The 26,924-nt window shown below is 47.6% G+C and overlaps 1 protein-coding gene across 1 annotated transcript in view; it reads left to right on the forward strand.

Moving 5' to 3' along the window:
* SNTB1 (syntrophin beta 1) overlaps window positions 1–26,924 on the forward strand; it is a 248,343-nt gene that overhangs the window by 116,997 nt on the left and 104,422 nt on the right. Inside the window, exon 2 of the mRNA XM_040354911.1 lies at window positions 8,613–8,829. Coding sequence (XP_040210845.1) covers window positions 8,613–8,829 — 217 coding nt within the window. The remainder of the gene's footprint in view (window positions 1–8,612; window positions 8,830–26,924) is intronic.

Consider the following 26,924-nt stretch of genomic DNA (forward strand, 5'->3'; position numbering starts at 1 on the left):
TCTATGGCAGATTTCAGTTAACCCGCAGGATAGACACAGGTGCACTACGCTGCGCCCGCGGTGTGGGTAAACCAATCCCTATTGGAGACACAGGATTATTTACACATAAGAGGGCCTGGGAAACATGGACACAAAGGGCCGGATTCAGAAAGCACTTACGCCGACGTATCTTCTGATACGCCGCGTAAGTGCACGGATGCGCCGTCGTATCTCTGCGCCTGGTTCTTGAAATAAGATACGCCTGAATTTTGGCTCCATCCGACTGTTGCAAGTCTCCTACGCCGTCGTATCTTGGGCGCATATTTATGCTGGCCGCAAGGGGCGCTTCCATTGTTTTACGCGTCAAATATGTAAATGAGCGAGATACGCCAATTCACGAATGTACTTACGCCCGTAGCAGTAATCTACGCCGTTTACGTAAGGCGTACGTCCGGCGTAAAGTTAAGCCACATAAAGCAGGTGTAAGTCATGTTAGGGTATGGACCAGGGAACAGCCGTCGTATTTTATGTCGTTTACGTAAGTGGTACGTGAATGGGGCTGGGCGTAGGTTACGTTCATGTCGTAGGCATTGAGCTGTCGTATCTTAGGGAGTATATGCGACGTGATTCTGAGCATGCGCCGTTCGTTCGGCCCCTCATTTACATGGGGTCACGCTTCATTTTAATAGATCACGCCCACTACCTTCTTACTTTGAATTAGGCGGGCTTACGCCGGCCAATTAACGTTATGGCGGCGCAACAAAGGGAGCAAGTGCTTTGTGAATACTGTTCTTGCCTCTCTGTGTTACGTCGGCGTAGCGCATATGAGATGCGCTACCCCGCTCTAAAGATACGCCGATCTACGTAAATCTAGCCCAAAGTTTCCAGAGCTCTCTAAGGTAAGCTGAGTTGCACAAACCCCCCCACCCAAAGTGACTCCTGTCACATTAACAATCGCAGGCATGACTTCTAGAGGCAGAGGCATGATGGGATTAATAGATTTAGCTCAGCTGGAGGGCTGAGGTTGCCTAGCCCTGGGGTAGAGGTTGGTGTCATAAAAGGAGTGGGGGGTGGGAAAAAATATTGCCTGTCTCAGGCTAGTGCATGAGATATATAAATAACCTGTCATTCACAGCAAGGGGGAAGTCCGTTTATCTCACTTAAAAAAGAAAAGAAGATTGTTCAGAGCTGGATTAACTCTGTGTCTAAGACTGGGCACAGCTGATAGGAAATCTTATACTCTACATTGTGACAGAAAAAATAAAATTTGGGTTTACATTCACTTTAACCACTTAAGACCCAGACCATTATGCAATTCGGCACTGCCGTCGCTTTAACTGACAATTGCACGTCCTTTTTTTCTAACAAATAGAGCTTCCTTTTGGTGGTATTTGATCACCTCTGCGGTTTTTATTTTTTGCGCTATAAACAAAAATAGAGCGACAGTTTTGAAAAAAATTCAATATTTTTTACTTTTTGCTATAATAAATATCCCCCAAAAATATATAAAAAAACTTTTTTTCCCTCAGTTTAGGCCGATACGTATTCTTCTAATTATTTTTGGTAAAAAAAAAACACAATAAGCATTTGATTGGTTTGCGCCAAATTTATAGCGTTTACAAAATAGGGGATAGTTTTATGGCATTTTTATTAATAAATATATATATATATATATATATATATATATATATATATATATATATATATATATATATATATATATATATTTTTTTTTTTTACTAGTAATGGCGGCGATCAGCGATATTTTTTTTTCTTTTTTGTGACTGCGACATTATGGCGGACACTTCGGACACTTTTGACACATTTTTGGGACCATTGTAATTTTCACAGCGAAAAGTGCTATAAAAATGCACTGTTACTGTGAAAATGTCAATGGCAGTGAAGGGGTTAACCACTAGGGGGCGCTAAGGGATTAAGCGTGCCCTAAGGGAGTGATTCTTACTGTAGGGGGGGGCGTGGCTGTAGGTGTGACGTCACTGATCGTCGTTCCCTATATCAGAGAACAGACGATCAGTGTCACTGCCACAGAGAAGAACTGGGAAGGTGTGTTTCGCCTCTCCCCGTTCTTCAGCTCCTGTGACCCGATCGCGGGACACCGGCAACGATCGGGTCCGCGGTCACGGAGCTTCGGACCGTGTCGCGAGCGCGCGACCTCACGGCTGGGCTCTTAAAGGCGATGTACAAGTACGTGCCTGTGCCCAACCGTGCTATTCTGCCGACGTATATCGGCGCTAGGCGGTCCTTAAGTGGTTAAGACAGAGAAAGCAGATTGCGGGACACCGGCGGCGATCGGGTCTGCGGGCGGGGTCACGGAGCCTCGGATAGGGTCGCGAGCGCGCGACCTCGCGGCTGGGCTCTTAAAGGCGACGTACAGGTACGTGCCTGTGCCCAGCCGTGCCATTCTGCCGATGTATATCGGCGTTAGGCGGTCCTTAAGTGGTTAAGACAGAGAAAGCAGATTGAGGACACACATGGTAAACACTGTTTACTATGCATCAGTTATGAATGGACACAGTGAGTGGTCAGTATGGATCACTCACTGTATTCATTCAGAAATAGAAGGAGAGAGAGGAGGAAGAGGGGAAAAGGGGAAGCCGGCAGTGCTGCGAGGGGGGGTGGGGGGGGGGGGAGTTGAGACCAGGGGAGCAAACGGGGAAAGAGCAGCAGAAAGAAGGGGAATCTGGACAGTAGGGGGGCATTTACTGGAACTGATCCCCTGTATTTTCCTTTTGTGGCAGCTAAATGCCCCCGGTTGAAGACGAGGAGAAGCCGGCTTTCAACTGCTGCAGGAGGAAAATACAGGGGATTGGTTCCAGTAAATGCCACCCCTCCTCTCCGGGCTACGGAGGTCGGCGAGGAAGAGACGCAATCTACCCGTCACCTGCCCAAGATCAACGGGTAGATCGCAATCGGCGGGTTGACGACCCCCCAGAACTTCTGCTCTGAATGTCTCGGAAGTTTTGTGGTCCCCGGGAGAGGAAATGAAAGAAAATCTCCCCAACCCGGGACACAACATAAGGAGTCTCAGTTCCCCTTATCTTGCCTTTTTCTGATCCACAGATGTGATTTCTTATTGACACCCTGGGAGCGTGTCATGTATTTGTACCCAGGATAGGAATGAAATAAATCATTCTCCAAATAATATTCTCTTGGTGTCATTTTTGTCTCTCGCTTCCTTTCCACTAATTCCTTGTTCCTTTTGATCATATTGCAAGAGTTCCTTCTTATTAAATGAAAGTTTCATAGCACACACCAGATGAAAAGAGAGCTTTGAAGTGATCGCCATGAAAAAAACAAGACCTGATATATGAAGCCACCTACTTTCTGAATGTAGTCAGGCACGGCTTGTACAGCTCAAGTATTAAAGGCCGAGGCCACCCAAAAGTCACTCTACACATTGGGTGGTCACCCGTGTCTTTGATCACCACTTGCCTTACCTTGGGGTTTCCAGAAGAGAGTTCATGACTCTCCCCCATGCCATCCTAAGAAGGAGAGTCTTATGCCGCATACACACGACCGTTTTTCAGGTTCTAAAAAATGTGTGCTTCAGAGCATTTTTCGGGTTCTAAAAAATGGCCAACTTTTTTTTCGAACATGCTCTAATTTTTCACAACGTTTTTAACCCCATTCACGCCGATATACGTCGGCAGAATGGCACAACTGGGCACATCCACGTACATGGCTCTTTAAGCCCAACCGTGGGGTCGCTCGCTCTCGCGTGCACGCGACCCGGTCCAAAGCTCCGTGGCCGTGGGACTCGCGGACCCGATCGCCGCTGGAGTCCCGCGATCGGTCCCCGGAGCTGAAGAACGGGGAGAGCTGTGTGTATACACGGCTTCCCCGTTCTTCACTGTGGCGCCGTCATTGATCGTGTGTTCCCTTTTATAGGGAAACACAATCAATGACGTCACACCTACAGCCAAACCCCCCTACAGTTAAAAAAACATATTAGGTCGCACATAACCCCTTCAGCGCCCCCTTGTGGTTAACTCTCAAACTGCAACTGTCATTTTCACAATAAACAATGCATTTTAAATGCATTTTTTGCTGTGAAAATGACAATGGTCCCAAAAATGTGTCAAAATTGGCCCAAGTGTCCGTCATAATGTCGCAGTCACAAAAAAAATCGCTGATCGCCGCCATTAGTAGTAAAAAAAAAATAATTAATAAAAATGCAATAAAACTATCCCCTTTTTTGTAAACGCTATAAATTTTGCGCAAACCAATCGATAAACGCTTATTGCTATTTTTTTTTTTTTTTTACCAAAAATAGGTAGAAGAATACGCATCGGCCTAAACTGAGGGAAAAGAAATGTTTTTATATATTTTTGGGGGATATTTATTATAGTTAAAAATATTGCATTTTTTTTTTAAATTGACACCCTATTTTTGTTTATAGCGCAAAAAATAAAAACCGCAGAGGTGATCAAATACCACCAAAAGAAAGCTCTATTTTTGGGAAAAACAGGACGCCAATTTTGTTTTGGAGCCACGTCGCACGACCGCGCAATTGTCAGTTAAAGCGACGCAGTGCCGAATCGCAAAAACTGGCCAGGTCCTTTAGCTGCCTAAAGGTCTGGGTCTTAAGTGCTTAAAATTGGCGTTTTTCAGGTTGTAAAAAATGGTCGTGTGTGGACTTTAACGACGTGAAAAATCAGAAGCAAGTTATGAGACGGGAGCGCTCGTTCTAGTAAAACTACCGATCGTAATGGAGTAAGCACATTCATCACGCTGTAACAGACAGAAAAGCGCGAATCGTCTTTTACTAACAAGGAATCCGCTAAAAGCAGCCCAAAGGGTGGCGCCATCCTCATGGAACTTCCCCTTTATAGTGCTGTTGTACGTTGTTGTACGTCACCGCGCTTTGCTAGAGCATTTTTTTTCACGATCGTGTGTAGGCAAGGCCGTTTTAATGATCAGGTTGAAAAAAACGTTGGTTTTTTTCTAGACCCTTAAAAACGTCATTTTTTTAGAACCGGAAAAACAGTCGTGTGTACGCGGCATTACTTCTGCTGCTTCATTCTCTGTGACGTTAAACATTTGAAAATCCTGCAAGAAGAGCCTTTTGTAATGGATGATTATGTCACCAGGGAAGTACAAGAAAAGTGTTCTACTCCTTTTCTATACTACGCTAAAAAAAAGAACTAATACACAGAATGAATTAAACAAATCAGATAGTAGTGCAAAATAGTGATAAATACACATTCAATAGTGTCCATAAATGGTCCAAAAGACAAACTGTTATTATAAACCTTCAGAATAAAACTAAGAAAATTAAAGTTCCGAGACTCTGCGATGAGATTGGAAAGGAATCCAGGGATAGCCGAGGTGACACCAAAAATACCCTCACCAGAGGCTTACCAGAAGGCCAGCGACCCCATATCCAGGGTGGTCAATATGCGCTCAACTAGGCAGTAGAGATGGGCTCCATGGCAGGGGATGGAATAACGATATCAGTACAGATCACTTTTGCCAATATATAGGGACTCCTCAACTGGCCAGGTTACTCCAACAAGCTAACAATGGATAGTGTATTATTTTAAAACATCCGTTTAATGAAAAAAAGTCTACATTTACAAAATGAATTTAGCAAATAATGAACAGCATGTAAAAAACACCATCAAGGAAAACAGGTCTTCCTCCAATAACAAAGATGGCCGACACACGCGGTAGCGTGTGTGCGTGGCTCTATCCCCAACGCGTTTCGTCAGATATGGCGTCATAAGGGGCACGCACACGCTGTAACCACACAGTTATTTGCAGAGCCTAAATGAGGAGGATCCACATGATTGGATAACATGCCAAGGGAAAGGGCCGAAGCATAAAAAGCCGATCCCATACCAATCCGATTGATTAAAAGGAGCCTCTCACCATTGCCATCTTGTGGCGAAACGGCAAAATGATATACAAAATATAACCTATAATCAGAAAAAAATGCATAAAAATAAATGAAAATACAGATATAATAATAATAATAATAATAAATATTACTATAAGCCTCTGGTGAGGGTATTTTTGGTGTAACCTCGGACTTTACTTTTCTTATTTTTATTCTGGAGGTTTATAATAATAGTTTTTCAAGATTTTTTTTGTCTTTTGTATTATTTATGGACACTATTGAATGTGTATTTATCACTATTTTGCACTACTATCTTGTCACAATTTATTTCATTTATTCTGTGAGCGCACAGAAGGGGACCGCAGGAGGATGGGGGACTGGGAATCGGCCCGGCGGCGAGGGGGGGGTAGTTGGAGCGCACGGAGGAGGAGAGGAGGAGGAGTGGGGGGGACCAGAGGAGCGCACAGAAGAGGACTGGAGGAGGACGGGGGGGACCCGGAGCGTGCACGGAGAAGCAGAGCTGGAAAGATGGGGGTGGAGAGCGCATGGAGGGGGAGAGGAAGAGGGGGGAGGAGCGGACTGGAGGACGGGGGGGGCGACCCGGAGCGCGCACGGGAAGCAGAGCTGGGAAGAGGGGGGGGGGCAGAGAGCGCATTGAGGGGGAGAGGAGGAGGAGGGGGGCGGAGAGCGTATGGAGGGAGAGGAGCACACAGAAGGGGACTGGAAGAGGACAGCGATGATGGAGAGCGCACGGAGAAGCAGAGCTGGAAAGATGGGGGTGGAGAGCGCACGGAGAAGCAGAGCTGGAAAGATGGGGGTGGAGAGCGCATGGAGGGGGAGAGGAGGGGGGCGTAGAGCGCATGGAGGGGGAGGAGCACACAGAAGGGGACTGGAAGAGGACAGCGATGATGGAGAGCGCACGGAGAAGCAGAGCTGGGAAGATGGGGGTGGAGAGTGCATGGAGGGGGAGGAGCACACAGAAGGGGACTGGAAGAGGACAGCGATGATGGAGAGCGCACGGAGAAGCAGAGCTGGGAAGATGGGGGGGGAGAGCGCATGGAGGGGGAGGAGCACACAGAAGGGGACTGGAAGAGGACAGCGATGATGGAGAGCGCACGGAGAAGCAGAGCTGGGAAGATGGGGGTGGAGAGTGCATGGAGGGGGAGGAGCACACAGAAGGGGACTGGAAGAGGACAGCGATGATGGAGAGCGCACGGAGAAGCAGAGCTGGAAAGATGGGGGTGGAGAGCGCATGGAGGGGGAGAGGAGGGGGGCGTAGAGCGCATGGAGGGGGAGGAGCACACAGAAGGGGACTGGAAGAGGACAGCGATGATGGAGAGCGCACGGAGAAGCAGAGCTGGGAAGATGGGGGTGGAGAGTGCATGGAGGGGGAGGAGCACACAGAAGGGGACTGGAAGAGGACAGCGATGATGGAGAGCGCACGGAGAAGCAGAGCTGGGAAGATGGGGGTGGAGAGTGCATGGAGGGGGAGGAGCACACAGAAGGGGACTGGAAGAGGACAGCGATGATGGAGAGCGCACGGAGAAGCAGAGCTGGGAAGATGGGGGTGGAGAGTGCATGGAGGGGGAGGAGCACACAGAAGGGGACTGGAAGAGGACAGCGATGATGGAGAGCGCACGGAGAAGCAGAGCTGGAAAGATGGGGGTGGAGAGCGCATGGGAGGGGGAGAGGAGGGGGGCGGAGAGCGCATGGAGGGGGAGGAGCGGAGGAGCACACAGAAGGGGACTGGAAGAGGACAGCGATGATGGAGAGCGCACGGAGAAGCAGAGCTGGGAAGATGGGGGTGGAGAGCGCATGGAGGGGGAGAGGAGGGGGGATCGGAGGAGCACACAGAAGGGGACTGGAGGAGAACAGGGGGAGGGGACTGGAAAAGCGCACGGAAGAACAAAGAGGGGAGCCGGAGAAGGATACAGGGGACACTCAGGAATAATCAGTGTGGCGGCGGGGGAAGTTCTAATCACAGATTTTCCCTGTGTGCTTCTCCTCCTCTCCCCTCCGTGGCTTTCAGCTGCTTTATTGAAAGCCACACGGGGAGATCAGTGATCATAACTTCCACTGCCGATTGTTCCTGAGTGTCCAGGTATCGGATTAGGAATCGGGAGCATTTGCACGAGTACTCCTGCAAATACCCGGTATCGGGACCGATATCGGTACTAGTATCGGTATCGGGACAACCCTAGCTTCAACAAAGTATTGATCAAAGTCTGTGAATACTTATGTGATTTGTACATTTGATTTTATTCTTTTTTTTTTCAATAAATTTGCAAACATATCAAACAAATTCCTTCACGTTGTCATTATGGGGTATTGTTTGTAGAATTGTGAGGAAAATAATTAATTTAATCCATTTTGGAATAAGGCTGTAACATAACAAAATGTGGAAAAAGTGAAGCGCTGTGAATGCTTTCCGGAAGCACTGTATGTTACAATTTGTTGTCTGGTGCTCTCCTTAGTTACTATTGGCATCCAGACCCTGATGAAGGGGTATCGAGTCCCTGAAACATGTTGCATTTTTCATGTAACTTCCTGACTGGAGAAACACATGAAAGCAAGTGTGTATTTTACTCCTCCGTCAGATCCTGCTTAGTATCCTACCAATGCTGGTTTCTCACCAGCAACAAGATCAGTAGCGTGATCGGGGCCTACATGCCACTGAAAATGTCAGCGCTCGATCAGGAGTGGAGAGTGACAAACTGGAAGTGAGAAATGGTGGTGATTACAGATGGTGATGTTCTGTTCTCTTTGTTTGCAGTAAAGTACATGCGGGAGGCCACGCCTTATGTGAAGAAAGGATCCCCTGTATCAGAAATCGGCTGGGAAACTCCTCCACCGGAATCGCCGCGATTGGGAATTTCATCCACCTGTCCGCCATCACCTTTATCATCGCCTGTACTAGGAGACAGAAAGACCATCCCACTCAAGATGTGCTTTGTTACAAGAAGCATGACAGTCCCTGACCCAGAGAACAGGTATGCATGGTCCTCTACAAAAAAATATAATAATTATATATATATATATATATATATGCATTCATAAAGTATTCAGACCCCCTTCAGTTTTATCAATGTTATGTTGCATTCTGATTCTACAGTTGTTTAACCGCTTAAGGACCGCCTCCTGCACATTTACGTCGGCAGAATGGCACGGCTGGGCACAAGCACGTACAGGTATGTCCTCTGTTAGTGGCCAGCCGTGGGTCGCGGGCACGCGCCCGCGAAGCTCCGGGACCCGCGGGACTCGCGGACCCGATCGCCGCTGGAGTCCCGCGATCGGTCCCCGGAGCTGAAGAACGGGGAGAGCTGTGTGTAAACACAGCTTCCCCGTTCTTCACTGTGGCGCCTGCATTGATTGTGTGTTCCCTTTTATAGGGAATCGCAATCAATGACGTCACACCTACAGCCACACCCCCCTACAGTTAGAAAAACATATGAGATCACACATAACCCCTTCATAACCCCTTGTGGTTAACTCCCAAACTGCAATTGTCATTTTTACAGTAAACAATGCATTTCAAATGCATTTTTTGCTGTGAAAATTACAATGGTCCCAAAAATGAGTCAAAATTGTCCGATGTGTCCGCCATAATGTCGCAGTCACGAAAAAAATAGCTGATCGCCGCAATTAGTAGTAAAAAAAAAAAAAATTATAAAAATGCAATAAAACTATCCCCTATTTTGTAAACGCTATAAATTTTGCGCAAACCAACCGATAAACGCTTATTGCGATTTTTTTTTTTTTACCAAAAATAGGTAGAAGAATACATATCGGCCTAAACTGAGGAAAGAAAAATGTTTTTTTTATATATATTTTTGGGGGATATTTATTATAGCAAAAAGTAAAAAATATTGAATTTTTTTTTCAAAATTGTCGCTCTATTTTTGTCTATAGCGCAAAAAATGAAAAGCGCAGAGGTGATCAAGTACCACCAAAAGAAAGCTCTATTTGTGGGGAAAAAAAGGACGCCAATTTTGTTTGGGAGCCACGTCGCACGACCGCGCAATTGTCTGTTAAAGCGACGCAGTGCCGAAAAGCAAAAACTGGCCGGGTCTTTTAGCTGCCTAAAGGTCCGGGTCTTAAGTGGTTAAATAAAAAAAAAATCCTCATTAATCTGAACCCAGTACCCCATAGTGACAAAGTGAGAACAACAGAAATGTCTGTGAATTTATTAACCACTTCAGCCCCGGAGGATTTGGCTGCCAAATGACCGGGCCACTTTTTGCGTTTTTGGCACTGCGTCGCTTTAACTGACAACTGGCGCGGTCGTGCGACGTTGTACCCTAACAATATTGACGTTTTTTTTCCCACAAATCGAGCTTTCTTTTGGTGGTATTTGATCACCTCTGCGGTTTTTTATTTTTTGCGCTATAAACAAAAATAGAGCGACAATTTTGAAAAACAAGCAATATTTTAGACTTTTTGCTATAATAAATATCCCCCAAACAATATATAAAAAAACTATTTTTTTTCCTCAGTTTAGTCCGATACGTATTCTTCTACATATCATTGGTAAAAAAAAATATCGCAATAAGCGTATATTGATTGGTTTGTGCAAAGGTTAAAGGCCAGATTCACAGATGAAATACGCCGGCGTATCTACTGATACTCCGGCATATTTTCAAATTTGCCGCGTCGTATCTTTAGTTTGAATCCTCAAACCAAGAAACGACGGCTTCTGGCTTCGATCCGACAGGCGTATGGCTTCGTACGCCTTCGGATCGTAGGTGTAATACTTTGGCGCCCGCTGGGTGGAGTTCACGTTGTTTTCCGCGTCGGGTATGCTAATTAGCTGTATTGCACACCACTTTGGCTTGAATCCCGCTCATTTTGCGAGACAACACTCGCAAACCAAGTCAGGATTTTTTTAAATACAGCGCTCATATTGCGAAACACTCGTTAATCACGTTACTCGCAATCCGAGATTGCACTGTATGTGTGCACAAAAACAGCTCTGGCAGAGAAAGGGTTAAAGCCCCTATCCAGTTTTCAGAAGTGAGGTAGGTACATGTGTAGGAATATATTGTCCTATTCACTCACTGCAGCATCCTTGTCCTCTTATCCCTCATGTATGTCACTCCTCACAGGCTCTTTGCCTTTGATTTCCGGCTTAGTGGATCAGACACTAGTGGCTTCTCTCTCATCAGAGTTTTTGCGCCCCGGAGTTCAGCTTTAATTACCATGAAGAATATGTGAATTGGAGATCAGGAGATGTCGGGGATTGTACGTAGACAGAGGACACGGGAAGGTGATAATTAGCATTTCTAGGACAGGCTGGGTGCTTTAACAGACAACATAAAAGTGGGTCATGTAATGTTTCTAAGGTATCCGTATGCTAATCTCAGAATTATGCTCATTACATGGAGAATCATAAACAAGGAGCCGCTGCTTCCATCGGAGCTTAAAGTGATTGTAAACCTCAGACATGAAATATGATGAACTCTATAGTGTGTACTTGTCTCAATCCAGAGCGTGAAGTGTCATTTCTGTCTGCTGCCTCCTTCCTCTGTTATCCGCATGAATCACTGTGTGCTGTGTGAAGAGAGGTGTGTCCCTCCAACCAGCTCTCAGAGCTCTCCTCACTGAGCTCTGCAGAGTGTAACTTCAGCTCTCTGCCCCCTTTTTTCTGACAGATTAGACAAGCTTTATAAGTTCTGCACTTTTAACAGATGTAGAGAAGAGAAAGCTGCAGATAAACAGGTACAACTTATGTAGGAGGATTTGTTTAACCTCTGTGTATCACTTGAGGGAGGTCACTTCACTGGGTATAGGTAAGGGTTTACAACCACTTTAGACACTTCCGGACCGCCTACTGCACAGGTGTCAATCACAAGGGCCACAGGCCGAATCCGGCCCTCCAGGCCATTTCATGTGGCCCTCGCACTTCTCCTGCAGCTGCAGCCCTCATGTGGTCCTCCTCCAGACCTTTGCTTTCTGCTTTCAAGCAATGCATCCAGCTTCTTCCCAGCAGCAGCATAAGAAAAGGGGGGTACACTGTGATGTAAGGGAGAGTGGGGGAGTCAACTTCTGATGGTGGGGTGGCTCTTGACATCTAATGTAAGAGGAAGGGATGCGTTGGACATCTAATCTTACAGATACAACCGGCCCTTTTGAAGGCAATCATAATGCTGATGCGGCCCACAATGAAATTGAGTCTGACACCCCTGATGTATATGTACATCAGCACTTTAACCACTTCCATACCAGGCACTTACGCACCTTCCCGCCCAAGCCAATTTTCAGCTTTCAGCACTGTCGCACTTTGAATGGCAATTGCGCGGTCGTGCTACACTGTACCCAAACAAAATTGGCGTCCTTTTTTTCCCCACAAATAGAGCTTTCTTTTAATGGTATTTGATCTCCTCTGCGATTTTTTTTTTTTTTTTGCGCAACAACTAAAAAAAGACTGAAAATTTAAAAAAAAAATAAAGTTTTTATTTTTTTCTGTTAATTTTTTTGTAAATAAGTACGTTTTCTCTTTCAATTACGGGCACTGAGATGGCGGCACTGATGGGCACCGATGAGGTAGTACTGACGGGCACAGATGAGGTGGCACTGATTGGCGGCGCTGGTATGCGGCACTGATGGGCACACATAGGCAGCACTGATGGGCACACATAGGCGGTACTGATGGACACTGTGGGGCAGCACTGATCTACCCATGTTGCCAGTCAGTGCTCATTTGTGGGCACTGATTGGCATCTTTTTTTTTTTTTTAAAGCTGTTTTTTTTCTTTTCAAGACTTTTTTTTTTTTTTTTTCAGGACTTTTTTTTTATATTTGCCCTTCCCTGGTGGTCCAGGGTGGGCTTCCCTGGTGGTCCAGTGTGGCGATCCGAGGAGGGGCTGCGCTGATAAACAATCAGCGCGAACCCCCCCTGTCAGGAGAGCCGCCGATCGGCTCTTCTCTACTCACGTCTGTCAGACGCGAGTGAGGAAGAGCCGATCAACGGCTCTTCCTGTTTACATCGTGATCAGTCGTGGTTGGACACGGCTGATTACGTGGTCTCCGCCGGAGGCTCTTTACCAGTAGGAGATGCAGGGTGTCAGACTGACACCCCGCATCACTGATCGCCGCGCTGCGCGCCCCCACGGGCGCGCGCGGCATGAAATCCTGCAGGACGTCCATGGACGTCCTGTCAGGATTTCAGAACCACTTCCCGGACGTAAATCGGCCATAGGCCGGGCGGGAAGTGGTTAAAGATGATTATCTCTGTTATGGCAGCAGCTAGATGCCATAACCGAGGTATCCATCTCTTCAGTGAGCGGTCCGGTTTACAAAAATGGTGGTCTCTGCGGAGGATTTGCCTCGAGATCACCGTCATTGGCGGCTTGAGAAGCCCCCCTCCCGTGCCCTCTGCCGCTCACCGAAGCCGTCGGTAGTGGCGGAGGAAATTGGGTCTTCTTGCTGGCTGGGTATGGAGACGAGTGAGGGGAAGATGGCCCCCACCGTCTCCATATCATATCATAGCAGGGCGGAAGCGACGTCAAAACATAGCTCTTAAAGATACTTTTTTTTTTGTCATTTTTTCAAATGACAATTTTTTTTTTTTGTTATTATTGCATTTTAGTCCAAATATGAGATCTGAAGTCTTTTTGACCCCAGATCTCATATTTAAGAGGATCTGTCATGCTTTTTTCAATAAGACCCCACATCTCTCTTCCAGGCTGGAAAGCATGAGATTGTGAAAAAAAAAATTCACTGATCTCATGCTTACTAGCCGCAATCGCGGCTTTGTTTACCCCGGGCGTGACGTCATCACATCGCGCCCGGCCTCCGACAGTCATAGAGATGACTGGTGACCATCTGGTCACCAGTCATCTCTATGCTTCCCATCCGGCGCTGGGCGATTCTTTCTCCGGGCCCCCGATGGCACGGGAGAGCCTGGAGAAGCACCAGATGGCAGCGGGAGGGGGGGAATGTCCCCTCCCGCCGCCAATAAGAACGATCAAGCGTTGGAACCGCCGCTATGATCATTCTTATGGTGCGCAGAATCGCCGCCTGAAAAAAAAGGATATCTGAATGATGCCTGTAGCTGCACCCATCATTCAGATGAAGTCCAGGACGTCATATGACGTCCTACGGTACGGAAGTGGTTAATAAATGGTTGTGGAACGAATCATTTGAGTTTCCATTATTTCTTATGGGGAAATTTGCTTTGATATAAGAGTGCTTTGGATTACAAGCATGTTTCTGGAACAAATTATGCTCGCAATCCAAAGTTTTACTTGAAACAAGTTATTTTTTTTTACTTTGGAGAGAACATTTTTTTTTGGTGCTTGTTGGGTTAAAGCCTCTGCAGGACCCGGTTCTGTGCCGCATGCAGACACTGGAGCTATTTGTGGCATTAAGTGCTGGGCAGGCTCACAATGCTGGTTCTGTTGGGTTAAAGCCTCTACAGGACCCGGTTCTGTGCCGCATGCAGACACTGGAGCTATGTGTGGCATTAAGTGCTGGGCAGGCTCACAATGCTGGTTCTGTTGGGTGACGGAAAGGTCACAACATCTGGGGCACAGCTGCCTCTCAGCCCCGTGTCAAGTCCTCTTCTCATTCACAGCTGTGTGTGACAGTCAGCCTGATGGTAAATACAGCAAGACGTCTATGTACAGAGCAGGTGCCGCATTCAGATGGCGGTCCTTGTAAATTCCACAGGGACATAACACAGGGGCGGACAAGGAAGTGCTCCAGGTATAGGAAAAAATAAAATAAGGCTCTTGCACACGGGCCTATGAGTGGCTGCTATCATAAACACAAGTATGTAAATCATTTTAAAGCGATAATAAACCCAAAAGCAAACATTATATCGCAGCTTACCCATTCTTAGATGTGATGGCTGCATTCGTTTTCTTTTTAAAGCATTTTCTTCTATTTTCATCTGGTGATCCTGCCAGTAAGTCTGTTGTTTTTCAAAAGCACACACTCTCTTCCAGATGTATCAGTTTACAGGGATGAGACAAACCATTTAAAGTGACTGTGATTTATTTTTCTCCCATAAATATAACAAACAAGTTATACTTGCCTGACCTGTGTAATGGTTTTGCACAGAGCAGCCCAGATCCCCCTTTTCTCTGGTCCCTCTTTGGCTCTCTTGACCCCTCCCTCCTGTTGAGTGGCCCCGCTATGGTTTTGTACAGAGCAGCCCAGGTCCCCCTTTTCTCTGGTCACTCTTTGGTTCTCCTGACCCCTCCCTTCTGTCGAGTGGCCCTACTATGGTTTTGCACAGAGCAGTCCAGATCCTCCTCCCTTTCGGGTCCCTCTTTGGCTCTCATGGCCCCTCCCTCCTGTTGAGTGGCCCCGCTATGGTTTTGCACAGAGCTGCCCAGATCCCCCTTTTCTCTGGTCCCTCTTTGGCTCTCTTGACCCCTCCCTCCTGTTGAGTGGCCCCGCTATGGTTTTGCACAGAGCTGCCCAGATCCCCCTTTTCTCTGGCCCCTCTTTGGTTGTCCTGACCCCTCCCTTCTGTCGAGTGGCCCTACTATGGTTTTGCACAGAGCAGTCCAGATCCTCCTCTTCTCTGGTCCCTCTTTGCCTCTCCTGGCCCCTCCCTCCTGTCGAGTGCCCCCACAGCAAGCAGCTGGCTATGGGGGCACCCAAGCCGAGTCACAGCTCCCTGTGTCTATTCAGACACGGAGCCTCGGTTCAGCCCTGCCGCCCCCTCTCTCTCCTGATTGGCTAACTGACGTTGATTGACAGCAGTGGGAGCCAATGGTGCTGCTGCTGCATCTCAGGAGGAGAGTCTTGGACGGCCTGAGTCACTCGTGGACTTTGCTGGGGAGAGATGGGGCTCAGGTAAGTATTAGGGGGTGCTGGGGTGGCTGCTCCACACAGAAGGCTTTTATCTTAAAGTGATTGTAAAGTCTTGTTTTTTTTTTTTTTTAAATAACCAACGTGTTCGACAAAACTGTACAGTTGGTTTTGCACAGAGCAGCCCCGATCCTCCTCTTCTCGGGTCCCTCTTTGCTGCTCCTGGCCCCTCCCTCCTATAGAGTGCTCCCATAGTCAGCAGATTTCTATGGGGGCACCCGAGCCGAGTCACAGCTCCATGTGTCCATACAGACACAGAGCCCTGCCCCCTCTCTCCCCCGATTGGCTGACTGACTGACATTGATTGACAGCTGCGGGAGCCAATGGCGCTGCTGCTGTGTGTCAGCCAATCAGGAGGAGTGTCCCGGACGGTTTAGAGATTCGTGGACATCGCTGGAGAGAGATGGGGCTCAGGTAAGCAGGGCCGATCCCCCCTATAGGCTCACTATGCAAGCCGCTTAGGGCCCCGCAAAGCTGCGAAGGGCCCCCCAAATTACTAGAGGACCCGCCCGGTGAGAAGTAATTTTCGCCCCCTCACCCCGCTTCTCATTCACAGTTGTGTGTGACAGTCAGCCTGATGGTAAATACAGCAAGACGTCTATGTACAGAGCAGGTGCCGCATTCAGATCGCGGTCCTTGTAAATTCCACAGGGATATAACACAGGGGCGGACAAGGAAGTGCTCCAGATATAGGAAAAAAAGATTTAAGGTTCTTGCACACGGGCGTCTGAGTGGCTGCTATCATAAACACAAGTATGTAAATCATTTTAAAGCAGTAATAAACCCAAAAGCAAACATATGGCAGCTTACCCATTCTTAGATGTGATGGCTGCATTCGTTTCCTTGTAAAGCATTTTCTTCTATTTTCATCTGGTGATCCTGCCAGTAAGTCTGTTGTTTTTCAAAAGCACACACTCTCTTCCAGATGTATCAGTTTACAGGGATGAGACAAACCATTTAAAGTGATTGTGATTTATTTTTCTCCCATAAATATAACAAACAAGTTGTACTTACCTTCCCTGTGTAATGGTTTTGTACAGAGCAGCCCAGATCCCCCCTCAGGTCCCTCTTTGGCTCTCCTGACCCCTCCCTCCTGTCGAGTGGCTCTACTATGGTTTTGCACAGAGCAGTCCAGATCCTCCTCCTCTCGGGGGCCCTCTTTGGCTTTCCTGGCCCCCACTATGGTTTTGTACAGAGCAGCCCAGATCCCCCTTTTCTCTGGTCCCTCTTTGGTTCTCTTGACCCCTCCCTCCTGTTGAGTGGCCCCGCTATGGTTTTGCACAGAGCAGCCCAGATCCCCCTTTTCTCTGGTCCCTCTTTGGCTCTCCTGATCCCTCCCTTCTTTTGAGTTGCCCGCTATGGTTTTGCACAGAGCTGCCCAGGTCCCCCCTTTCTCTGGTCCCTCTTTGGTTCTCCTGACCCCTCCCTTCTGTTGAGTTGCCCCGCTATGGTTTTGTACAGAGCTGCCCAGTTCCCCCTTTTCTCTGGTCCCTCTTTGGCTCTCTTGACCCCTCCCTCCTGTTGAGTGCCCCCACTATGGTTTTGCACAGAGCAGCCCAGATCCCCCTTTTCTCTGTTCCCTCTTTGGCTCTCCTGACCCCTCCCTTCTGTCGAGTGGCCCTACTATGGTTTTGCACAGAGCAGCCCAGATCCTCCTCTTCTCGGGTCCCTTTTTGCCTCTCCTGGCCCCTCCCTTCTGTCGAGTGCCCCCACAGCAAGCAGCTTGCAATGGGGGCACCCAAGCCGAGTCACAGCTCCCTGTGTCTATTCAGACACGGAGCCTCGGTTCAGCCCTGCCGCCCCCTCTCTCTCCTGATTGGCTAACTGACGTTGATTGACAGCAGTGGGAGCCAATGGTGCTGCTGCTGCGTCTCAGGAGGAGAGTCTTGGACGGCCTGAGTCACTCGTGGACATCGCTGGGGAGAGATGGGGCTCAGGTAAGTATTGGGGGGTGCTGGGGTGGCTGCTCCACACAGAAGGATTTTATCTTAAAGTGATTGTAAAGTCTTGTTTTTTTTTTTTCTTTAAATAACCAACGTGTTTGACTTACCCCCTCTGTGCAGTTGGTTTTTGCACAGAGCAGCCCCGATCCTCCTCTTCTCGGGTGCCTCTTTGCTGCTCCTGGCCCCTCCCTCCTATAGAGTGCTCCCACAGTCAGCAGCTTTCTATGGGGGCACCCGAGCCGAGTCACAGCTCCATGTGTCCATACAGACACAGAGCCTCTCCCCCGATTGGCTGGCTGACTGACTTTGATTGACAGCTGCGGGAGCCAATGGCGCTGCTGCTGTGTGTCAGCCAATCAGGAGGAGTGTCCCGAACGGCTTAGAGATTCGTGGACATCGCTGGAGAGAGATGGGGCTCAGGTAAGCAGGGCCGATCCGCCCTATAGGCTCACTATGCAAGCCGCTTAGGGCCCCGCAAAGCTGCGAAGGGCCCCCCAAATTACTAGAGGCCCCGCCTGGTAAGAAGTCATTTTCGCCCCCTCACCCCGCTTCTCAACTCGCTGGCTGCATGGGAGAAGAGGTAAGAAGTCAGCACCCCCCGCTTCTCAATTTAATGTAAGATGTAATTTCCGACAGCAGAACACCCCCTCCCCCCACTTCTCAACTTTCTTTAACCACTTTCCGACCGCCGCATGTATATGTACGTCCACAGAATGGCACGTACAGGCAAATGGGCGTACATGTACGTCCTTGCCTTCTAGCGGGTGGGGGGTCCGATCGGGACCCCCCCGCTACATGCGGCGGTCGGATTCCCTCGGGGAGCGATCCGGGACGACGGCGCGGCTATTCGTTTATAGCCGCTCCGTCGCGATCGCTCCTCGGAGCTGAAGAACGGGGAGAGCCGTATGTAAACACGGCTTCCCCGTGCTTCACTGTGGCGGCGTATCCCTTTTATAGGGAGACTCGATCGATGACGTCACACCTACAGCCACACCCCCCTACAGTTGTAAACACACACTAGGTGAAACATAACTCCTACAGCGCCACCTGTGGTTAACTCCCAAACTGCAACTGTCATTTTCACAATAAACAATGCAATTTAAATGCATTTTTTGCTGTGAAAATGACAATGGTCCCAAAAATGTGTCAAAATTGTCCGAAGTGTCCGCCATAATGTCGCAGTCACGAAAAAAATCGCTGATCGCCGCCATTAGTAGTAAAAATTTTTTTTATATAAAAATGCAATAAAACTATCCCCTATTTTGTAAACGCTATACATTTTGCGCAAACCAATCGATAAACGCTTATTGTGATTTTTTTTACCAAAAATAGGTAGAAGAATACGTATCGGCCTAAACTGAGGGAAAAAAAAATTTTTATATATGTTTTTGGGGGATATTTATTATAGCAAAAAGTAAAAAATATTGATTTTTTTTCAAAATTGTCGCTCTATTTTTGTTTATAGCGCAAAAAATTAAAACCGCAGAGGTGATCAAATACCACAAAAGAAAGCTCTATTTGTGGGGAAAAAAGGACGCCAATTTTGTTTGGGAGCCACATCGCACGAGCGCGCAATTGTCTGTTAAAGCGACGCAGTGCCGAATTGTAAAAACCCCTTGGGTCATGTAGCAGCATATTGGTCCGGGGCTTAAGTGGTTAATGTGACATGTCACTGTCGTCAGCGCCCCCCGCTTCTCATTTTTAATGTGCCATGTCATTTTGCTTAGGGCCCCAGGGAGGTCAGGATCGGCACTGCAGGTAAGTATTTGGGGGGGGGGGGGGGGTTGCGGTTGCTACACACAAGTTATTTTTTAATCTTAATGCATTAAGATAAAAAAAAAAACTTCCACCTTTACTCTAGCAGGGCGTGCCTACAGCTTTTATTTATTCATGCAAAACTTTTATCCCAGAAGGGGAAAAAATCTGATTGCTGAAACTGATTATAAAGTGTGAGCGGGAGTTTGGCTTCAGTTTGTTAGTGTATTTAAATCTGCTAATACATTTAACACTCCCCTCCTCCAGAATGACTATGTGGGTGTCTGCTGTACCCCTTGTGCTCCTTTATCCAGAGTGGGGGCACCCGAATACAGGGGGTGTGTTATGGGGCAGATCACCAGGTGAAAGCAGAGGGGTAAAAAAAAAAGAAAACAAAACAAATGCAGCCACCACATCTGATTGATAGGCTGCAATATATTATTTTTTGTTTTGGGTTTAATAACGCTTTAAATGTACTATTTACTATTACTATTTTATACTAACTGCATATACTGGGCTAGATTCACATAGATTAGCGGATCTTTAGATCCGCGTAATCTATGTGATTTACGATCCGCCGGTGCAATTTTGCGAGGCTAGTGCAGTATTCGCAAAGCACTTACCTCGAAACTTGCACCGGCGGATCGTAACTCCCCCGGCGGAATTCAAATTCCGCGGCTAGGGGGAGTGTACAATTAAAATCAGGCGCGTTCCCGCGCCGATTTAACTGCGCATGCGCCGCCGGCGAAATTTCCCAGTGCGCATGCACCAAATGACGTCCAAATTTCGGCGGCAACGTAAATTGCGGCCCTCCGTATTCCAAACCGACTTACGCAAACGACGTAAAAATTTGAAACTCGGCGTGGGAACGACGGCCATACTTAACATAGGAAACGCCGCAGTTACCCCTGCTATAGCAGGGGTAACTATCCGCCGGAAAAAGCCGAACGCAAACGACGTGAAAAAAAAGCGACGGGCGGGCGTTCGTTATTGAATCGGCGGTTCTCCACATTTGCATAGCCGACGCGTAAAAAAACGAGGCGACACCTAGCGGCCGGCGGGAGATTGCAGCCTAAGATCCGACGGTGTAAGCCACTTACACCAGTCGGATCTAAGGGAGATCTATGCGGAACTGATTCTTATGAATCAGTCACATAGATCCGACCGTCGGGTCTCAGAGATACGACGGCGGATCAGGAGATCCGCCGTCGTATCTCTTGATGAATCTGGCCCACTGTGTTTATGTGACATAGACCTGAGTACAGCAGTGCACAGCCATTCATGTCTATGGGCAGCTGTACTGCATGTGAATCGCACCGTCCTCTGTCCATTACATCATTTCTGCAGGTTCCAGACACTCGGGTTGAGAAAGAATGTGAAGCCAATCAGAATGGCCTCAGTGGGGACGGACGCGATTTTAATAAAAAAAGGACTTGGCCGCACAGAGAGAGCTGAATATTTCAGCAATGTTAATCTAACTCATGCTGCTTCCCTCTCCGGAGTCTCTGCTGCGATTAACTAGGTCAAGGTAATTACAAATGCAGCCATGTTTACCTCCACGGCATGAGCGCCACACACTACGCCGGGAGAGAGACTTAGGAAAACCGAGACGCTGCTGAATTTTTTATTTTTTTGGGGTTATCGGATATCTCAGTTTTATGTGGCTATAGGAAGATTGGATCTTATGGCATCGTTCCTTAACCACTTCAATACCAGGCACTTACACCCCCTTCCTGCCCAGGCCAATTTTCAGCTTTCTGCACTCTCGCTATCTAAATGACAATTGCGTGGTCGTGCTACAGTGTACTCAAACAGATTTTTTATAATTTTGTTCCCACAAATAGAGCTTTATTTTGGTGGTATTTGATCACCGAAAAAAGACAGAAAATTAAAAAATAAATAAAGGTTTTCTTTCTTTTGTTTCTGTTATTAAATTGTGTAAATAAGTATGTTTTCTCCTTCACTGATGGGCACTGATGAGGCGGCACTGACGATGGGTACTGATATGCAGCACTGATGTGCCCTTGGATGTGGCACTGATGGGTGGCAATGACATGCAGTACTAAAGGACACTCATGGGTGGCACTGGTGGGCACAGATAGGCGACACTGATGGGCACTGAAAGGCTGCAATGATGTGTACTTATGGGTGGCACTGATATGCGGCACTGATATGCGGCACTGATATGCGGCACAGATAGATGGTACTGATAGGTATCCCTGGTGGCACTGGTAGGCATTCTGGATGGGCACTGATTGGCAGCTGCCGGGGGCATTAATTGGCAGCTGCCTGCGCACAGATTGGCATTTCCCTGGTGGTCTAGGGGGGCATACCTGGTGGTCCAGTGTGGTGGCCATCCCCTGGTGGTCCCGGTGGCATCCTGGTGGTCCTGGGCAGGCATCCAGGGGGAGCTGCACTGATAAACAATCAGCACAGACCCCCCCCTGTCAGGAGAGCAGCCAATCGGCTCTCCTCTACTTGCGTCTGTCAGACGCTAGTGAGGGATAGCCGATCAACGGAGTCTCTTTACCGAGATCGGTGTAGCGATGTGTCAGACTGACACACCGCACCACCGATTGCCCCAATGCGCGACCCCACGCGGCGGCTGTTATCCTGCTGGACATCATATGATGGCCAGTCGGGATAACGGAACCCTTGCCTGGCTGTCATTTTGCTATAGGCCAGGCGGTAAGTGGTAATTTCTTCCCACCCGTAGGCCGTTATATGGCATCCTGGACTTTAAGTGGAGATATCTGAATGGTGCTTTTACCACCTCGCCCATGCAATCGGTGAGCCAGGGAATGAATCGGCCAGCGGTGGAAGTTTACCATAGAGATAACCGAGGACCAGATAGTCCTCGGCCACCTCTATGAACTTCCCAGGCCGGGCGCGACATTGTGACATCACGTCCGGCTTCGGCAGATGTAAACACAGCTGTTTATTTTACCTGGGGAGCCTGAGATCGCTTTTTTTTTTTTCTAAGGCTTTCCAGCCTAGCGGAGAGATGTGAGGTCTTATAGACCCAACATCTCTCTGTAAAGGGCACCTGTAATCTTAGGGATTGGTCTACAGACTTTTCAATTCTAGGGATTGGTCTACAGACCTTGTAATCTTAGGGATTGGTCTACAGACCTTGTTATTTTAGGGATTGGTCTACAGACCTTGTAATCTTAGGGATTGGTCTACAGACCTTGTAATCTTAGGGATTGGTCTACAGACCTTGTAATCTTAGGGATTGGTCTACAGACCTTGTAATCTTAGGGATTGGTCTACAGACCTTGTAATCTTAGGGATTGGCCTACAGACCTTGTATTCTTAGTGCTTGGTCTTCAGACCTTGTAATCTTAGGGATTGGTCTACAGACCTTGTAATCTTAGGGATTGGTCTACAGACCTTGTAATCTTAGGGATTGGTCTACAGACCTTGTAATCTTAGGGATTGGCCTACAGACCTTGTATTCTTAGTGCTTGGTCTTCAGACCTTGTAATCTTAGGGATTGGTCTACAGACCTTGTAATCTTAGGGATTGGTCTACAGACCTTGTAATCTTAGGGATTGGTCTACAGACCTTGTAATCTTGGGGATTGGTCTACAGACCTTGTAATCTTGGGGATTGGTCTACAGACCTTGTATTCTTAGGGATTGGTCTACAGACCTTGTATTCTTTGTGCTTGGTCTACAGACCTTGTATTCTTAGTGCTTGGTCTACAGACCTTGTATTCTTAGTGCTTGGTCTACAGACCTTGTATTCTCAGTGCTTGGTCTACAGACCTTGTATTCTTAGTAAATAGCCAATGTCTCTGGGTCAGGACTTAGGAGTTCCCAAGTCTTTTAAACTAGGATTTTTAGAAGCGAAGGTCTGTTTTTGCTTCCATGTTTTTCTTATGGAACCACAGTGCTCAGTGCAAGACGCCGACATCCAACATACCCCGAAGTGTCCAAATCCTGACCATTCTCATGGTTGACTTGGCTCTCGAGGAGGACTTGCTGCCCCCTGTAGTGGACTGTTGTTTAAAGCGGAAGTAAACCCATCGATTTGATAGTTTCAAAAAACAGTTAACATTCCCGGCATGCCGGAAATGCTAGCTGTCACTTTTGCTTGTACTCTCAACCAAACTGTCAAACCATCCAATGGCTGGTTTCATAACTGATCACATGTGCAGCATCATGGCAGTTGTATATTAAACAGAGGCCAAGATGGCAGCTTCCTTGGCTGAAAACGATAGGAGGGTTTACTTCCACTTTAAGTGACTTTTACTTGGAAAACAACATTCGAAAAGAAGACGATTCAACACTCAATGACCTCTACAGTGGGCAGTCCTCACTTTGCGCTCTTCGAGAGCTAAAACCCCCATGAGATTGGTCAGGACTTGGACATTTTGGGGTTGGTTGGATGCCGGCATCCTGCACTGAGCACTATGGCCCATATTCTCGTATCTCAGCGTAAAACTATGCGGGCGTAACATATCTCGTTTACGTTACCCCGCCGCAAGTTTTGCGGGCAAGTGCTTTATTCACAAAGAACTTGCCTGTAAAGTTGCGGCGGCATAGCGTAAATCTCTTGCCGCAAGCCCGCCTAATTCAAATGATCCGGGTAGGGGGCGTGGATCAATTAAATTAGGCGCGTTCCCGCGCCGAACGTACTGCGCATGCGCCGTCCCTAATATTTCCTGACGTGCATTGCGTTAAATTTCGTCGCAAGAATGTCATTGGTTTCGACGTGAACGTAAATGGTGTCCAGCCCCATTCACGGACGACTTACGCAAACGACGTAAATTTTTAAATTTCGACGCGGGAACGACGGCCATACTTAACATTGGTTGCCCCTCATATAGCATGGGCAACTTTACGTGTCGCAAATCTAACGTAAACGTCGTATCTACACTGCGTCGACCACGCGTACGTTCGGGAATTCGCGTATTTTGCTAATTTGCATACTCAATCGAGAAAACGACGGAGGCGACACCTAGCGGCGAAAAAAAAAACTGCATTTAAGATCCGACAGCGTAAGAGCCTTACGCCTGTCGGATCTAATGGTTATCTATGCGTAACTGATTCTAAGAATCAGTCGCATAGATACGACGGCCCAGATTAGGACTTACGACGGCGCACATGTCGTTGCGCCGTCGTAAGCCCTTTCAGAATCTGGGCCTATGGTTCCATCCTCCATCTCCTGTAGGGGCCGGAACGAGGGACCCCAGCATGCAGCAGGGGACCAGACATCTAGAAGTGTTGGGAGTATAATGATTCTCCTATAGGCCGTAGCCCTTGAAGGGAGTGAAATAAGGACTCGCCACCCACCAGAGAGGTAAGTATCCTTTTGCAGGCTTCTTTCTTTTTTTTTTTCAGCAACAAAGTTACTTTAAGCTGAATATTTTTTTGACAATACCTCTGACCACAGGGTGTGTTCCCCGCAGCACTCGTGTGACTCTGGACATTCAAATTAGTAACAATTTCCTAGAGGGAATGGAAAACATCTGCTTGGAGATCCAGTCCTGGAAAATATGTAATAACGTAATGTTTTTCTAGGAAGAAAGTTTGTGGGAAAAAAAGCTATTTCTAACAAACAATAGACAGAGTCGCACACACACGCCTGCATTTGCTTCATTGCCGTCCTTGTAACTCCGTAAAGGGAGTCTGCCAAAAAATCAATCTGCCTGTGTGAAAAGCATCAGATGGAATCTGCCAACTTTTGGTTGCATGTAAGTTCTTGTGCACCTCTTCTAGCATCTTGCAGTTAGTATGCAAGTCGGTTACTTCACGTTCCTGGAATCAATTATCATTAGGTAATATGTTTGACTGGACTCCAGTCAAACAGCTGAATACACAGTTGAAATACACATCTGCCAAATTTGATTTGTAATTCTGTTCAGCCACTTTTCCAGTTCTTTACACCTCTACCAGACAATGTAGCCAGTCTCAGAGTTGTTGACCACTATGGGGCATGAGTCGGCGGCACGATGACGGAGCCGATGCACGTGCCCCGCGGCCGCGATGTTCGCCGGCCACCCGCGAACGCTCCTGAGAGACACAGAACGGAGATCTGTCAATGTAAACAGACAGATCTCCGTTCTGTCAGGGGTGAGAAGACAGATCTGTTGTTCATAATAAGTATAAACAGTGATATGTCTCCTCAGGGTTTGACAAATTTGCTTGGAATCTAGGAGCCAGCTAAAAAAGTTAGGAGCCAGAAAACGCACCCCGTCCCGACGAGCTTGCGCGCAGAAGCGAACACATACGTGAGCAGCGCCCGCATATGTAAACGGTGTTCAAACCACACATGTGAGGTATCGCCGCGATTGGTAGAGCAAGAGCAATAATTCTAGCTCTAGTCCTCCTCTGTAACTCGAAACATGAAACCTGTAGATATTTTTAAACGTCGCCTATGAAGATTTTAAAGGGTAAAAGTTTGTCGGCATTCCACGAGTGGACGCAATTTTGAAGCGTGACATGTTGGGTATGAATTTATTTGGCGTAACATTATCTTTCATAATATTAAAAAAAATGGGGATAACTTTACTGTTGTCTTATTTTTTAATTTAAAAAAGTGTAATTTTTTCCCAAAAAAGTGCGCTTGTAAGACCGCTGCGCAAATACGGCGTGACAGAAAGTATTGCAATGATCGCCATTTTATTCTCTAGGGTGTTAGGATAAAAATATATATATATAATGTGTGGGGGTTCTAATTAGAGGGAAGAAGATGGCAGTAAAATAGTGAAAAATTACATTAGAATTGCTGTTTAACTTGTAATGCTTAACTTGTAATACCAACAGCCACCACCAGATGGCGCAAACTCACACATCTGGTGGTAATAACTTGTAATACCAACGGCTCACCACCAGATGGCGCCCATCTTCCAAGCCAAGTCGCCAGGACACCATTTCTAGTCGCCATGGCGACCTGGCGCCTGGGATTTGTCAAGCCCTGTGTCTCCTCCTATAGGCAGTCCCATCCCCCCACAGTTATAAACACTCCCTAGTTAACACAATTGACCCCTTGATCGCCCCCTAGTGTTAAGCCCTTCCCTGCCAGTGACATTTATACCGTAATCAGTGGCTATTTTTAGCTGTGATCGCTGTATAAATGTCAGTGGAAGGGGGCAATCAAGGGGATAAATGTGTGTCCTAGGGAGTGTTTATAACTGTGGGGGGGGTGGGACTGCCTGAAGGAGGAGACATATCGCTGTTCATACTTAGTATGAACAACAGATCTGTCTCCTCACCCCTGACAGAACAGAGATCTGTCTGTTACATTGACAGATCTCCGTTCTGTATCTCTCAGGAGCGATCGCGGGTGCCCGGCGAACATACTGGGCACGCGCATCGGCTCCGTCGTCGCGCCGTGGGCGCACGCCCCCCTAGTGGTCTCAAAGTGTCCGACGTATACCTATGGCGATTTGCTCAGGCAAGCCAACCTGCCGCGGTATAACTGCGGCGGCTGGTCGTCTAGTGGTTAAACGGCAGTAGAGAAGAAAACACAACAGCAAGTCCACCTCCAAATAGTTCAAACAAAGCACAATTTAGGTTTTGGAGTGGCCTAGTAGAACCCCCGACTTAAAGTGGAGTTCCA

The sequence above is a fragment of the Rana temporaria genome, chromosome 5 (genome assembly GCF_905171775.1).
Source record: "Rana temporaria chromosome 5, aRanTem1.1, whole genome shotgun sequence".
NCBI lineage: Eukaryota > Metazoa > Chordata > Amphibia > Anura > Ranidae > Rana > Rana temporaria.